Source organism: Crocodylus siamensis, chromosome 13 (assembly GCF_052110815.1).
Source record: "Crocodylus siamensis isolate JL-2025a chromosome 13, ASM5211081v1, whole genome shotgun sequence".
Lineage (NCBI taxonomy): Eukaryota > Metazoa > Chordata > Crocodylia > Crocodylidae > Crocodylus > Crocodylus siamensis.
In genome coordinates this window covers 28,276,194-28,293,425 of record NC_143407.1, presented here as the reverse complement: position 1 = coordinate 28,293,425, position 17,232 = coordinate 28,276,194, and the positions used below count along the sequence as shown (strand labels likewise).

General features: G+C 43.2%; 1 protein-coding gene across 2 annotated transcripts in view; it reads left to right on the top strand.

Moving 5' to 3' along the window:
* Positions 1 to 17,232, top strand: part of LOC149854125 (S-adenosyl-L-methionine-dependent tRNA 4-demethylwyosine synthase TYW1-like) — a 133,324-nt gene that overhangs the window by 18,756 nt on the left and 97,336 nt on the right. For both annotated transcript variants that reach the window (XM_090025008.1, XM_090025007.1), the window contains exon 8: positions 8,630 to 8,756. In XM_090025008.1, the coding sequence (XP_089881134.1) occupies positions 8,630 to 8,756 (127 nt within the window). The remainder of the gene's footprint in view (positions 1 to 8,629; positions 8,757 to 17,232) is intronic.

Here is a 17,232-nt window from a genome sequence, read left to right as displayed (position 1 = left end):
CAGCCTATTTTATTCATATGGTGTGGATTCCACCACTTCCCTGGGAGGTGCTTTCACAGGCCAATAGCTCTTGCTTTCAGGAAGTCTTTGTGTTCTCCTGCCTGTACTTTCCCTTTTACTTCCTGTTCCCTAACAATTGGTTCTAGTTCACTATAAGTTCTAGTCCTTTTAGCTTATAGTAATACCTATCTCACTCATTTAAAAAAATGTTGGACCCACTTGATGATAAAACTAGTTTACCATAAAATGGACCAATCTAGGAGAATCAGTAATGTGAGTAGCTAGCTGGTTGTCAATAGGAATTGCCTTTTGTGGACATTTTGCGTGGCAGTTGCCATTCAGAAGTAGTGCGTTGTGTCTCCCTGTGCGTATCTGTATGTGCACGTATATTTGTATTTTAGGTAAGATATGCAAATACGGAAGTATCTAAAACAACTGAGCTGCGAATTTGAGATAAATAGGTATTGTGTTTTCTAGTCCCACCTTAATGGGGATTTCAGAACCTGCTTATTTGGTTGGGCAATTGGTTGCAATTAACTGGATTTCATGAGGATGTGGGTTGGCCATCCACCTAGCAAAAATCCAAATAGGTGGGATTTCTGTGTCCATAAATTCTTTCTGCCCATGACTGAAGAGCAGCAGATGGCTGTTCAGTTATCAGCACCTAAATATTTCAAGGGCAAGAAAAATTAGTGGTCGCCATCACTTTTTTGATTTCTTATGGAAAGACAATAACTTAGAAAAATTAGAAAATTGTGGGCTTGCTAACTTGGAAAAAATAAGATTGTGGGCTTAACTGCTCAACAGTTCAGTGGGTGGAAAACTGGCTGCATGGTAGGACCCAGAGAGTTCTCATGAACAGATCTGTGTTGTCTTGGCGAGAAGCGGCCAGTGGTGTCTCTCAGGGGTCTGTGGTTGGCCCAGTGCTTTTCAACATCTTTATCAATGATTTGGATGTGGGAGTGAAAAGCTTGCTGGCCCAGTTTGTGGATGACACCAAGTTATGGGGGAGCGTGGCCATGTCAGAAGATAGGTCGCAGATACAGGTGGACCTGGACAGGCTGGAAGTTGGGTGGACTGGACCCAGATGAAGTTCAACACTCAGAAGTATAAGGTTCTCTATTTGGGGGCAAACAATCCCCAACATGCCTACAGACTCGGTGGCAACATTTTGACTTGCACCGAAAGGGACCGAGGGGTAGTGATCGACCATTGCATGAACGTGAGCCGGCAGTGCGATGCCGTGGCCAGCAGGGCAAACAGCATGCCAGCATGCATTAACCATTGCATCTCATGCAAAACTAAGGAAGTGATACTCCCACTGTACTCGGCACTGGTGAGACTGCAGCTGGAGTACTGCGTCCAGTTCTGGGTGCCGCATTTCAACAAGGACGTGGAAAAACTTGCGAGGGTCCAGAGAAGAGCCACCCGTATGATCAGGGACTTGCAAGACAAGCCATACAAGGGACTTGGGCCTGTTCAGCCTGCAGAAGAGAAGGCTGAGAGGGGACTTGGTGGTGGCTTACCACTACATCAGGGGAGTACATCAAGAACTTGGTGAATGGGCTGTTCCCCAGGGTACCCCTGGGGAAGACCAGGAGAATAGATACAAACCCCTGGAAGGTGGCCTCAGGCTCAATTCCAGGAGAAACTCCTTCACAGTCAGGGTGTCCAGACTGTGGAATAAACTCCCTCCAGTGGTGGTGCAGTCACCTACCCTGGAAATCTTCAAAAGCAGCCTGGGTGGTCACCTCACTGGGGTCACTAGACCCCAGTTGTCTTTTCCTGCCTAGTACAGGGGGACTGGACCCAATGATCTACAAGGTCCCTTCCAGCCCCTAACAACCTATGAATCCATGAACTTGTGTCAGATTTACTGCAGTGCTTCTTGCTAAATCACCGTGGGCAACAAGTTTGCTCTTTGTGCAAAACTTCCTTTTGTTCTCTTTCAAAAGGTAAATAACAGATGTGAGCGCTTTATTTAAGTAAATAAGTGCAGCTATTAAGGCAGCAAATTCCATCTCCTGTAAGTATTTTAAATTGAACAATTGCAAGTGCAGGACAAATCAGTTACTCTGGCTAGGAGCAGAGCAAATGATTAGTGTCCTGTGTACATGCTTTCAGATCAATAGGAGACTGCAAAAATGGAGACCGCTTTTTTAGAGACAGGAAAAATGGCAGAGTCTTTTTAAAAAAAAGAAATACAGAATCTGATTATATGCTTAACATAAATAGATTAGTTTTTGTTTACCATAAATAGATTATTTGGTGGCTCGGATGCTACGGTGATCACATTTTCATAAATTTCATAGATGTTAGGGCTGGAAGGGACCTCGCAAGATCATCAAGTCCAGCCCCCTGCGCCAGGGGCAGGAAGTCAGCTAGGGTCAAACGATCCCAGCAAGATAAGCAGCCAAACGTTTCTTGAATGAGTCCAGAGTAGGCGCCTGAACCATTTCTGAAGGGAGTCTTTTCCAGGTCTTGGGGGCTTGGGCAGTAAAGATTTTTTTTCTTCTGTCCAGCCTAAAACGGTCTTGGAGGCGTTTATTACCATTGGTCCTTGTTTTCCCTTGGGGCACTCTGGTGAACAGCTGTTCTCCCAGATCCTGATGTCAACCCTTTATATGCTTATAGGCAGCCACCAGGTCCCTCCTGAGCCTGAACTTTTCCAGGCTGAAGAGTCCCATGGCTCTCAGCCTCTCTTCATAAGGCCTGTTCTCTGGCCCTCTGATCATGTGTGTGGCTCTCCTCTGGACTCTCAAGTTTCTCCTCCTCCTCCTTGAATTGTGGAGCCCAGAATTGGATGCAGTACTCCAGCTGCGGCCTCACCAAGGCTGAGTACAGCGGGAGGATGACATCCTGAGATTTACTTGAGAGGCATCTATGGATGGGAACCAGAGTTTTGTTTGCTTTACCAGCTGCGACATCGCACTGATGGCTCATGTTCATCTTGTGGTCAGTCATGACCCCCGAGTGTCTTTCAGCAGTGGTGCTAGCAAGTGTAGCGCTGATGAACCTGTAAGTATGCCACGGATATCATCATCATCCCCCCCCCACCCCCTGGTGAAGTACCTTACATTTATCTGTATTGAACATCATCAGGTCTATATCCACCTACTTACTAAGTTTATCCAAGTCAGCCTGGATCACTAGCCTGTCCTCAGGTGTGGACGCTATGCCCCAACGTTTAGTATCCTCGGTGAACTTAGCCAATGCGCTTCTGACAGCAATGTCCACATCATTGATAAAGATGTTAAAGAGAACCAGTCCAGGGATGGAGTCTTGGGGGATGCCACTGGTCATGGAGCACCATAATGATTTGCTACCATTGACCATTTTTTCCTACCCTCTAGGCCAAAGGATGTCTAATCATTCAATACATTTTCTTCCTTGGTTCTACATAAGACATCTTATTTGTCCTTTCTTATGTGTCAGATGCTGAATTAAAGCAGCAACATAAGTACATAATGCACTTCATGCTCCATAGGAAGACAAAAGGCAGTGCCCTGGCATCAGAGCATGTGGTCCAAGAACCAGAATTTGCCCACTTACTATTTAGTGGTGAATGGATCTACTCTGAGTGTAAGGTACAGAGGACAGAGTGAAGTGTTACATTACAGCTTTTGGAGAAAAGTCTGTTTGTTCAGGATTTAATAGTTACTTAAAAGACGATTTTATCTCCTCCTTGCGGATGTGTGAAACTTTTTTAGTAACATTAATATTTTACTGTCCAAGTGTCTTGATGAGTGAAGATGGATTTTTTTTTAAAAGCCCATTTATGTTCATGGACAAGTGCTTTATATAGTGAGCCTTTCAAGGGAAGTTTTGATGAATTACAGAGATGCTGGTAGAATTGCCAATGAAATGCTCTACTTCCATCTTAATAGCATTTTTGAGCAAACTGGAAAAGAAAGGAAACAGAGGTTGGAGCAGACTTTCTTCCATTGCTGAGAGTCTGCTTTCAGTTACCGGATGGTAGAATTTGGCCCTAAATGGCTTTAATAATCTGTATTACCTAATTCCTGGAAGTGACAAGCTCTGAATTCTTGATTATTCTGAACCAGCTCTGGGTGCCTAAAGATATTTTTTAGAGTACAAATACAATACATGCGTGTCTTTAGGCACATTTAGGTGGCTGCCATATTTGGGAAGATCTTAAAGTCAGGATCTTAAGAACAAGTGTTTGACCCTTTTTTAAATAATGTATTTACTTGAATACAAGACAAGGTTCCCCCCCAAATTAGCATGGGGAAAAAAGCCCCTCCTCTTGTAATGCATACAATGAAATCTCACTAACTACTTTATCTATCATTGAACTGCTGCCAAAAGCAGCATGTGCTTAGCAATGGAAACCAACTATGAAGTTGATTAAATGAAGCCAACACTGAGCATGACTATAAAACACCTGGCCCAGATTGGATAAACCTGCTGATGCCTTTTTGTGTGGCCCTTAAACAAGTAAACCAAATAACCAAGCAGTTGTTCCCCCAAGGAGGAAATGAGCATCGAGCCTGGAGATACTGTGATATCAGGCTGGCGCTTGGAGAGGCTAGAGCAAGCTCTAACACCTTACCCTGGTGCCAAGTGCTGATAGGAACCTACCCCCCCCTTTTTTTTTAATTAAAATCAAAATCTTCTCCTTCCCACATTAAAAACAAAACAGTTTACATCACTTCACATAAAACATTTCCCCAAACAAATGTAGAATCTCCTCATTTATATCCTTTGACATCTACCATTTCATCGATCTATGCACTTCTTATCCTGTGGCATCATTTACCTCTTGTTTACATGCAGCATCAACAAGGTGCATTCCCCCCCCGATGTATCCATTTTAAACAATCAATGTTGCCTTTTATTCCACATCATATTAACATGTCTATACCAGTTCTCGTATAACTGCCCAACAGGCTTCCCTTGCCACCCACATCTCTTCAGATGGTATTACCTGTCATGCTTTCATCAGTCTCCTCCCAACCCATTTTGTAATTCCCCCTGCTCCTCCTCTCCCCGCTCAGAATTTTCCCTGAACAGCTCTCCCCAGTCTCTTAATCCCCAGTTGTTAGTCGCATCATTGCTCCCAGCTCCTCTTCATCTCTTTCAACATATGTTTGCAGTTCATGCATGGCTACCTGCACGTGTTTTCATGGTGTGACGAATAGTCCCCATCTGCATAACCTCTCTCTTACCAGTAGTACTTTTTATGCCACCACCCACGTGATTCCTGCCTGTTTCCTCTTTGCGTGTGCTTCCTACATCCCCTTCTCCACTTTGGCAGACTCACTCTTGGTCAGGTTCCCCACTTCTGTTATTCTGGCTCTGTCCCTTATATTCCTTTCCAGACTTTTACTGTTTTCCCATTTCTTCGGGTTCCTTTCTAACAATGCATATTGTACCATGAACTTCCCCACTCTTGGGGTCCAAACCTAAGGGAATTTCCATCCCTCCTTGCCTCTTTCCCATGTCCTCAAGACTTCGACAACTAAATACCTGCCAAAGCCCACTGTTTTCCCTTGCCCTTTTATCCCCACCATCCACGTTCTGCTAATGAATGTTGTGTAAATAAACACCTCTGATGTTTGGCATTCCCCATCCTCCTGCTTGTTTCCCCTTGAGTATCTCTCGCCTCACCACCCACTCCCTTTTGTTGCCCCGGAAAAAGGTGCACAATTTTCTTTGTGTCCTTCTTGCTTGTTGCCACATTGGAGAAAATGCAATTTCTACATGGAGGATCACTGGTAATAATGCTGTCTTTATCAGTTCCCCTTTACCTTGTTTGGACAGCGTTCTCTGTTTCCAGAAGGCTGTTATCAGCCGTATCTTGGCGATTTATCTTTTCCCAAGCCTTGTTGCTTTTCATGTCCATCTGTACTTCCAGAATCTTCATTACTTGTATTTGTAGCTGCAAACCTCAGTCTTCCAGCCCATACCAGTTCCCCATTCCCATTAGCATGCTCTTCTTTTTATTAATTTTTGACCCTGCCGCTTTGCCATAGTCGGTTGCGTGTTGTCTGTACCCAATCAATCAACAGTTTGTGTTGTCCTACTACTGTGATGCTGTCCATGATACAGCATGCACTTAATTTCTTCCTTACTAGGGTTTTTAACCTCTGTAATCAACTTGTCTCTTCTTATTTTCTGGGCCAGCGGCTGTATGACACATATGGAAAGCCCTGCTGATAATGGGCAGCCTTGTCTTACTTCAGGTTGTATCTCAAAGTTCTGGCTCAAGTAACCTTTTATCAATATCTGGCTCTTGGCTGTGTCATACAGTAACTGTATTGCCCAGATCATCCTATTTGGGAATTCCTTTTTTCTTAGGACCACAAGCATGAACCCATGCTCTACTCTGTCATATGCTTGTTCCAAATCTATATTCATAACCTCTGTGTTTCTCTTTGTCTTGCACATGTACCAGCATGTCCCTTATTAACCGTAATGCCTTTACAATCCTCCCTAGTATGGCACATGTCTGGTCCTCATGAATCAGATCTGTTACATTGCCTCTCATTTTTGGGCTAACACTTTCATGAAGATCTTATAATCTGCATTTAGCAATGTAATTGGTCACCAATTCTCTAGTTTTTCTTTCTCTCCTTTTATAAAGATAAGGACTGTGACTTCTGCAAACCTTTAGCCACTTTTGCCTTGCTCCCAGATTCTATTAAATAATTCTACCAGGTATTTACTTAAAATGTCTCATAAAATTCACTTGGTAATCTATCTTGGCCTGGTGTTTTCCTCCTCCTCAGCTTTCTCATTGCTTTATATACCTCCCTCTGGGTGATTTCTCTCTCCATCTCCAGTCTTCCTTCTTTGTTTCTTCTTTGTACAGTTTGTCTCTTCTTCTGTCCCTCTTACCTTGCTGACGTAAGTGGTCAGACATCTTGTATATAGGTGCCCTTCCTTGTTACATACTGTACATTTTATTTTCTCCTGGCAATCTCTATCCCTGTGGCCTGTCCTATTACATTTGTAGCAGTGGGTTAATGTGCAATATGCTGCTATGTGCCCCTCTTCCCCACATTGGCTGCATATTTTGGATTGCCCATAATACATTACATACCCTCTGTGCGGCTGTAGCTGGATGATTGATGGCAGGCACCTCACCCCTCCTCGGCTGAATTCATCACTCTTGAGGGTTGCCCTCACTCTCCAAACCCCCGTCCAAGTTCTGTACTTATCTAAGACTCTCTTCACCATCTCTAGTCTTTGTATTCTTTGTTCCACCCATCTTCTTCGTGGCTCGTGTATCACCTCCAAATACATCTTTACTATTATGACTCTCCCATGATTGGTCCCTGGCAAGGAACTTAATCCCCCTGGGCTTTGTCACCTTGTTTTTCCTTGTACTAGCCCAGAACTCCTCATAGCCCTCTCTCTCCCAGAAAGTGAATTGCCATGCTCTTCAATTTTCACCTGTCAGCAGGCTTGTCAATTGCTCTGGCCTTACGTTCAGTGTCTCAAATAATACTTTTTTCCTAAAGGCATATCTGGCCATGTATGTATTCCTTTTTGCCTCTCTGTCAGTTAGGACCGTCCTCACCCTGAGCTGTGGGTCCCCACTATAGTCGCTGTGTTTCTTTGCCATCTTCCTCTCTTTCCACCTCCACATCTCTTACTGGTTGTTGTTGTCTCCTGTCTTCTTCCCTGGGTTGCTTTGGTCTCTTAGCTCTTTCTTCTTCAATCTTCTGCTTTGTACCTTTCTCCCCCAATTTTCTGCTTTGGGCCTTTCTCCTTTTGAGCTGGTTTCTCTTCAGCTCTAGATTTTCAGTTCTTCTGATGCTTTGATGTTCCAGTCTTTCTTCTTTGCTTCTTAGATGTCATAGGCACTAGGGCTGGAAGGGATCTCGGAAGATCATTGAATCCAGCCCCCCTGCCCAAGGGGCAAGAAGTCGGCTAGGGTCAAAGGATCCCAGCAAGACAGGCATCCAAATGTTTCTTAAAAGAGCCCAGAGTAGGTGCTTAAACCACCTTTGGAGGGAGTCTGTTCCAGGCCTTGGGGGCTCAGACAGTAAAGAAGTCTTCCTTTTATATCCAGCCTAAAATGATCTTGGAGGAGTTTGTGACTGTTTGACCTTGTCATCCCTTAAGGTGTTCTGGTGAACAGGTGTTCCCCCAGATCCTGTTAGCCCCTTATATACTTACAGGCTGCCACCAGGTCACTGCTGAGCCTGTGGCAGCTGCTACGTTTTAGTGGGCAGACAGTGGTGTTATTCCTACAGATTGTTACCGGTTTATATGGTACGTGGAGGTGATGAAAATCTGTATGGCTGGGATTTTATGTGCCCAAATCCCATTAATGTTTTTGAGATACAAATGTTGAACTCTGTTAGGTTCCTTTTAAAAATCTTCACCTTAATATTAGTTTTTAATTGTTAATTTCAACTTTATTTTGATTATAAAATGTAGGTGTAAAACTGTTGAATCAATGGCAGCGAATACTGGATGGTCATCATTTGACATGGGGTGGGAAAAGCCCTAGGTTTGCAGGGAGGCAGGCTTCATTTTTGGAGCACTGGCATAGTCTGTAGGTTTCTTAGTTCTGATGTGAAGTGGTTGGGAAATTAGCCTGCATCTTGATACTGTCTTTTCAGCTAAATAATCACAATTCATTGCCTTTAAACAGAAGGAACATGAACTCGATGAAAGAGCTGGCAGGATGGATCGATCTTTCCGGACCATTGGGAAAAAGGAGGAGAGCGAACAGAGGGAGATGATAACGCCAGCTCTGAGAGATGCACTTACAAAACAAGGTGAAAGTCCACCAAGATTGTATGTTGATCAGGTTCAGAGTCTGGGTTTTAAAAGCTTTAGTAAGCCAGATCTTATTTAATCAGAAAAGATGCAACATAAGGATTTCAAAAGCTGAGCTGTCTCAGCCCTGTGGTTAGTCAATTATTGGTAGCCTGTCAGGCCCTGGTAACTGGCCGTCTGATTACCTTGACCCTGTCCTTTCACAATTAAAGTTTAATAAGGCTGGACCTGTACGGCTGGGCCTGAGACATTCTGAAGGTTGATGTGGGCCTGTCAGTCCAAAGAATTTGGTAACAGTTGTCGTAAGCTCTTGACTGGTAGGTTTTATAAGGTCAGCAAATTCCAGGTATGAAAGAATCTGTGTTTAGGTGTTGTAACTTCAGAATGCAAAAATGTGACTCTTTTGAGGTCACTCAAGCCAAGCAATGCAGGCCTAAAATCTTTAATTGAGCAGAACTTTAGTTGGCTTCACATTCAATAATGTATGAATAAGAATTTGGGAGTTTGAAGGCATCCAGTGTCTTGCTGAGCCTATTTATTACTGTTATGAATGAAAACTCCTTTGTGTACCAGTAGTTCTCAAAGGGCATTTTAAGTTGAGCCTGACATTGTACTTTTACATTTTTTGTCTGCTACTTTTCAATTTCATGCTCTGATTTTAGGGTTGACACTTTTCTCCAAAAGAGTCATTCAGATTAATCGTAATGATCCATGGGAGAAAAATGAGGCCATTTATTCTGTCAAGAACCACGGAGAGTAGTGTTAATGGACTTAATGCCACTTAAAAAAAAAAAAAAGAAAAAAAAAAAGGCATGCTTGAACATGTATAAAAGTGCCAGATTGGCAACTGCAGCCAAAAGGCCTCAGTTCACAGGACAGGTGTGGTCTGGGTGGTAGTAGAAGCTTCCCCAGGTTGTTCTACTGATTCAGCTAAAAGGCTCATCGGAGTGGAGTTCAGGCCTTGTTTTTCAGTATGAATAGGTAGTTTTCTGTGCAATTAGGGGGCTCTCTCCTGAGTCTCTCCAAAGCAGTCCCTACTGTGATATGGAGACCTGATTTAGCCAGGCCTGAGATTCTAAACTTGCTTTATGTGAATCAAACATCTGTGGGATGGTAACACTTGCAACTACCAAGATCTTCATCAAAGCTCAGCCTACTTATCTGAAAGGGAGCAGATCCATGTTCTAGCAAAAGGGGTAGACAAAGTCCATCCTGTTTCCCAGCAGCCCCTACCTGTGTTGCTCCAGCCAGTCTCCCTGGAGATTCCAGGAGCAGCAGGACCATGACAATGTGAGGCCATGATGCCCTGCCAGTGCCGCTCTGGGCTGGATCCGTGGAGACCCTGGGAGCATGGGACTGTCAAGGCCCCGCATTGTCACGGTCCCACTGCTCCTAGGATCTCCGTGGAGATCAGCTGGAGTGGCATGGCCAGGAGCTGCTGGGAAATAATCTGGCACCTGGCTGGATCCACCATTTTACCCACCCCTGTTCTAGCCATGCCATCTTAGGCATGTATTTTACCTTATCTAGCTAGCATCACTGTAAATGGGACGCTATATGATGCTTAATTAGGCATACAAGAATCCAGCAAAGGTGGCTTCAGAAATGAGCTTCTTGGACACTGATCTGTATTCTTTCCATGTCTGTGCCCATCTCACTACGTGCTGAAGTCTTTGGAAGCCTTGAATCTCTCCCAGACGGCAGGGTAGAGTCCCCTTTTTGTGATTTGGTTCTAAAAGCCATTGCACTGTAACAAGCTCTGGCGAAGCCTGCAGTGCTATTATGTTTTTTCACTGCTGTTCCTATAGTGAAACATATGTAATAGTGTCCTAGTCTTTGGGAAAGCTGGGAGATGGGATAGGTTGAATTAGCTAGGACAGAATTGTATGCGGGAGGTAGAAGAAGTATGCCGTGCTGTGCATCCCCAAGATGGCATGATGTACAAGTTAGGAAGGCTGGCTGTTCCCACAGCTGAAAGTGAGTCCAGGAGAGCCCATTGTGCATCAAACAGTGCAGTAGCTGGTTCCTTCCTAAGTGATTTCTGTGCTTATGAGAAGGAAAAGCATTCTGTTATTGTGTGGGCCTGGGAGTGCATAGAGGCTTCTAATGTCTTCTAGTTTACATGCCAACCTTTGAAGATAGGAAGTGCTAGAAATACCATTTATCACGTCATGGTTTTTGAGATGCCTCTGGCAGTGGAAAGAAGAAGGTCAGCATCCTACAGCGTGGGACCTTCATCATATTTTATGGAAATAATTTACATATTTTTGAGTGATGCAGATATAACGTACATTTCTTGCTAAGGCTTTTTGATCTGCTTTAATCTGGATCGTTTTTGTGGCGCTAAGAAGAAGGAGTTTGTTGGGTGGTACATAAAAAGCACCCCTTCGCTATCAAAATTGCATGCACAGTTTTTGGGGGGTTTTTTTATGCTGTCAGTCTTGAACACAAGGCTTCATTGCCAAGAAACTTCTTTAATGTCTCAGAGCACAAGAATTTACTCTTCTTGGTGTTAAATTCCCTTTTTTAAGTACATAGTTCATTTGCTTTTGTTCTCTTTTGTCATTCTGGACATCCAGTCAACAGAAGAAATTCAACATTTGTGAATCTGCAGGCTTCAAAGAGCTAATGCTAACAAGCATCTGTTTAGTTAAAACTGCTTCCTATTGAAATATACTTACCCAGTGAATAATATGGTAGTCACAGAAACCTTTATTGGTGCATTTTGTTATGAAGGGAGATAATCTAATTTCTGTTTTCACGTCTGTGAAGGTTCCTCCTGAGATCACACCATTAGACCCTATTTACATGATGCATATTTTGTTAAAAGAAGAAATTGATTTGAAAGTTGATATAATTTATTTAGCAGGAGCTGGTTGCTATGGGTTGAACTTCTGGTTCTTATCAAGATTATCCCTGAGGGCATAATTAGCTTGCATAGGTAAAAACTAAGGCTAGTGATTTCAGAGGAAAGCTGCTCCTTTTGAAATTTTAGTTGCATCACATGAATTTGCCTTTGAGCAGTGTCTCTTTGGACTATCTTAACAATCGCTCATTTTATTTTTATTCACCTTCAGGCAAATTTATCTTGTTTAGCTGAGGCGAACTGAATATCGATTAAACAATTGGGCTTTATTTTGGCATTGGTGTTGTGCGTCAGTAGCACTTAGCCTTACTCCTGGGTTGCGTGGGGCCTTGTAGTTGTCTATTTATAAACGCGTTTATTAAAGGCGCTCTTCAGTAGTGTCTTTTGTAGTTGATTTTGCATTGTTGGGAAATGTTAATTCCTTTCTCCTTTCTTAGTGTCAAATCTCACATAAAGTACAAATGCAGGGTGGGCTGTTGAGTGCTTTCAAATGACAAATGTATCTAGAGAGAGACAAGGTATGACAATTGAAGCAGCTGGCTGTGCTTATTACATTTACCGTGATACCATGCTGCAGTGTTAGCCTTATAGGAGATTTCATCTGTTTAGGCGGACAACATGTAAATAAGTTGGAAATGGAAACAAAACCTTTGATATTGCATTGTTTGCCTGAACAAATGCATATAGCTACAGCTAAGATGTGGCTTGCATTCTAATTTGCTTTCTGCTGTTGCTTGTATTCTTCCCCACCAATCCCCTCACCCTCCTCCCTTCCCAAAAACTGCACGGAGACTTTTCAGGCTTGGCCCAAAGATGAAACGTTGTTTGTAGTAAGATTTGCCCCTAAGCACTTGTAAGTGCCAGGAGCTGACTGTAGTCGAGGAGGAAAACTTAAGTCTTGCTCCAGCTTCAGAGGGGCCCTTGCATTGCCTCTTCCGAATCTACCCACATGTTGTTCATCTGCACCAGATAGGATTAATTTACTGAGGGTGAAGCAAAAGGTCAACTTCATTTTGCTGTGCTTCAGTGTTAGCATGTCTAGGGCAGAAACCGCTATTCTCTTCTGGTTTGCTGAATTGTTTGTAGAATTTTAACTCCTTTCTGATTGGCCATATCCTTCACTGGCGATGGGAAAAGTCACAGAGAACATACCTTGCCAAGCAGGCTCCAAGGGGAAGGCTGGTAGTGAGGGAAAGATCAGGATGTTACCAGTAAACTTCTCTGTCTCAAATAACTTGCAGGTGCAATATGAGACCCCAGAGGGCCAATTCTACAGTGGCTCTTGGGCAGTATTGCTTCACTTCATGGTACTTACATGGCTCTTTTAGGCATGCTAATGCAAAATAAAGGAAGGATGAGAACCAACATCTAGGGAAATTCTAAACAGTCTAGATGACTTTCCATATTGCCGTTATTAATTCAATTCCAGTGGATACAATAGCATGCTCTTTTCCGTTTTCATCTTAAACAATAAGTTTAAGTTTTTTTGCTTTTTGTATATGTTATGGCATGAATATAACATAGCATGGCTGAGCTGATGTTACCTAGATGCTTAATCCAGTCAGTTGCACCAAATTTCTTCTTTTGGCTTCTCCAACTAAATCTGGAACAAGCTTACCCAAATCCCGTGGAGCTGGTCTTGGTTTTTACCAGTCTAAATAAGAGCAGAAAATAGCACTGTATTGTCCAGAATGTTCTCATTTTCGTGGGCTTGATTACTCAACCTTGGGGTTTTTCCCCCCCCATTTAATTAAGACCGTATTTTCCTGTTTGTTAACTGAACTATCATGGAAATACCAAATATTTTTAACAACAGTGCATGTATTTTCTCTCATGCTGTTCTTTAAAGAATCATCACGATCTAGAAAATTGCTTTCTTATTTAATGGAAATTGAAACCCAAGGGGGAGCAATATTACAAGACAGCCCTGTATCAGAAATAGCACAGGCTGTTATGGTATGGTAAGATCTTCAGCGCATTGACTTCCTAGTGGGAAAGCAATGTTAAGTACTTTGATCTGTGATTTTCAGAGTGTATTGGACATGTGGGAGCTGACTTTTGGAAGAGCTCAGGGCCAGATTTTCAAGTGATCGGCACCCATCGGTGGCTCTGCACTCTTTAAAAGTGCTCAACAGCTCTTGTTGTTCATTCTTATAGCTGAATTTCCTTCAGTACCTAGTGTTCTGAGCTGTTTTGACAATCTGGACTCTGCTGTGGATGCTGAGCCCTTCTGGAAATCCTGACTATATGTGCCAGGAGCTATATGTGCTGTGAAAATAATGCGGTCCTGAGCCTGACATTGGTTGGCTTAGAAAGCGCGAAGCATTGCTAAGGAGGTTATAGGCTTAGGGCTGTATGGTTTGGAGAGGGTAGATGTAGGTAAAGACCTTGAACTGCAGAGGGCACTAGCAGCCTGTCAGCTAGCTTCGTGACACCAGCCCAGCTACTGAACTATGTGTTGGAGAAGGACAGAATTCAAATGTTGGTTATGGAAATATTGAATATCGGTGGTGAAAATCTAAATAAAATCAAATAAAAGAATTCCTGCTTGAATGCCTGGCAGAATAAATGGAGCGACTTCTACCATGAGGCATTGCATCTGCTAAACATACGTGCTATTCCTTACAACATTTGTGCATAAGTAAATAAATAGACAATATACAGCTCAAGAAAGAAGATACTAAAAGTGCTGAGACTGAATAGGACCATAGGCTGGAAGCTGGAAGAGCTCGCGAAGAGGTGACTGCAGTGCTAATGTGCTAGTGCAGAAGTAGCTGCTTTGCAGGAATAGAGCTGGAGAGTAATAACCTAGGTGGTGTGCTTAGTTGTGGGCCTGATTTTCTTTTTCTCCTTTTGCCTACAGCAGTGGAAGACAATGAAGGGATTCTTATATAAAAGTAGGGGCAGGGAGAACTGGATTCTCTGCACTTATATGTTAGGTGCGTCCATTTTTCCAGGTTTTTGGAGGCGGGGGGGATGGGTCTTTGACGTTAAGACTGTTTGAGACAGAATACAAGTTATAGGCAGGCAAGGATGAAATTGTGTGTGCTTCCCCATTAATATTGCTTTCCCAGACAATAAGATGGGGTGTTTTTTAATAAATTTTAACTAATTTCTAGGGGTAGGAGTGAATGTGCCCTAGTTGTGAGATCATGGGGACGGAGGGAACAACCCACTTGCCTGCCCCCAAACCCAACCCCAGCCTCCCAGCACTTTTTTTTTGCTTGCTTTTTTTTTTTAAAGTACCAGGAGGCTGGGCTGTGTGGGGAATGGGGCTGAGCAGGGCAGCCATGGGGCCTTCTCCCGCAGCTCTCCCAGCTGTGTTCGGTTTGGGCTGCACCAAGCAGACTCGGGTGCTGGTGCAGTGACAGCCTGCTGTCATCCCACATGCAGATCCGGGGGCCTGCACCCCCTGGGAGGGCTATGGGGCTGTGCCAGACCCCTTCCAGGTGGTGCGGGCCCCTGGATCGGTGTGCGGGATGACAGCAGGCTGCCATCCCTCCCCCAGAGCACTGGGATTGGAAGGGACCTTGAGGACAGATTGCAGACATTGGCCAGCTACAAATGTCAATATTGGAGCAGTCCTTCCGCCCCTCTTCCTCGTCCCTCTTCTGAGTTTCTGTTTCCCTGCAAGCCCAGCTCCAAAACATCCCAAACATTTCCGAAACATTTTGGATGGTTTCGTTTTGTTTCATAGATGTTTTGAAGCTTTCCGTTTCATTTCAGATTCGGTGGTTCAGCTGCCAAAACAGGCTGAAACACCTCTGAAATGAAATGGCTGCCGAAATTTTGCACAGCCCTAGCAGACAGCTTGGGCCAAGGCTAGCCCACCTACTCTGCAAGGGAGGGTTTGCTGGGGAGGTGCAAAGCATCCTGGGAAGCTGGGAGACTGTGAGTTAACTTGAATCTGGCAGGGATCTGGGACAGAGGTTCAATAAACTGATTTAACCTAAATCAGTTATGTCTGATACTACATCCATCCAGGTTTATCTTAAACCAGTTTCAGCCATTTTGAAAGCAGTTTATGTGCACTGAACTTCTACTGTGTTACAGATTTGAATCAGTTTCTGATTGCTTATACTGGTTTATGTGTAATTTGGCAGTTTTGTAGTGCAAAGATGGATGCATGCTTGGATTCAAATGGAAATTTTGTGCCTAATTGGTGAATTCTAATTTTTTCTTCCACATATTTTTGGTCAGTAAATATAAGTTTGAAAGCGGAGCTTGTCTACCATGTTAACCGTATTGGTCCCACTTTTCTGACACCATGGTACCATTTTGCTTGAGTGCATTTCTCTTATTAACTGTAGCAGATTTTCACCAAATGTTGGCATTTCAGTACTGTCTGCATGTTGTGGCTGTGATTGCTTACGGAATTTATGGGAATTAGAATTGGGATTGGGATTTGTTTTTAGACCACCGCTATGACTGGGAGAGCTGAAGAAGGGTATTTTGTGCTCAAAAGCTCCTATAACATCTCTCCCAACTTTGGAGGTGGTCCAATTAAATCCTGCTTCTCTAAAAATACTTCACATCAGTAAACACACAAATCAGCATGTTAGCTGATCAGTTGGGAGGCAGCGAATTGCAGTAAGTATTAGGCTGTGATCATTTAGCATTCAAGGTCCAATCCTGCAGTATTGCCTCCTGCAGACACTCCTATCGGAGATGCTTGTAGTCAACAGAACCACTGTTGGAGCTGGTTTCAGAATCAGGCCCAGTTCAGCAAATTCATCTTGGCAAACCTGTTTTTAGAGCACTTTTCCCCAAAATCCGTTAAAACTTATCTCATTTGCTGGATTGGTTGACTTTTTTTTCCCATGAGCTACTGGTCACTGCTAGAAACAAAACCAAAAGGCTGTTTATATTCATTGCTGGTTATATTCACCATATTGGCGTCTCTCCATAAAATATTAATTTCAGCTTGAATGCTTTCCTTTCAACTCTTATGACTTTTCTTCATGTTTTATGATAGTCTGTCCTCTCTCCCTCATCCTCAACTTCTCTGCCAAGTCATCTATGGTTTGAACTTCCCCTGTTGTGTGGTAGCTCAAGCAAAGAAATTGCATTATGGCTTTCATGATAGTCCTTAATATGGTGGAGGCAAACTACTGTTGTTTTAGTGACCTTATTACTTTCCAATTCTTTCTACCCACCAGTTTCCCAGTATGGGAGACAGCAGGAAAGTTTTTATTTCTTTAACCATTCTCCTGTGGTGATGAAGTTCCCCTTCCCACACTGAATTCCAATCATTTCAGACCTGCAAGCTTATATGTAAGGAGATTGCTCTGTAGAGCCATGTATATGGGCTATATCTTATTTCCTGCTTGCACAAGTGCTTTCTGAACTCTGTCTGAATTTTCAAGCGTGATGTGACATCAAATCTGCTTCCACAGAGCTTTCATTGCTTACTTTCTTATGGAGGAGTGTGGCTAACTCTTGTTCCTCTACCTTCTGGTTATTTTGACTGCCACTCTGACTTATTCTTGCATGGTTTGGTTTAAGCCTTAATTTGTCAGTATATGTGTTTTAATAATCTGCCTAAATAATATTTTTATAGTGTTACAGTTCAGAGTTTACTAGGGCTCTCTTCTAGGTCTTGAGCCCTA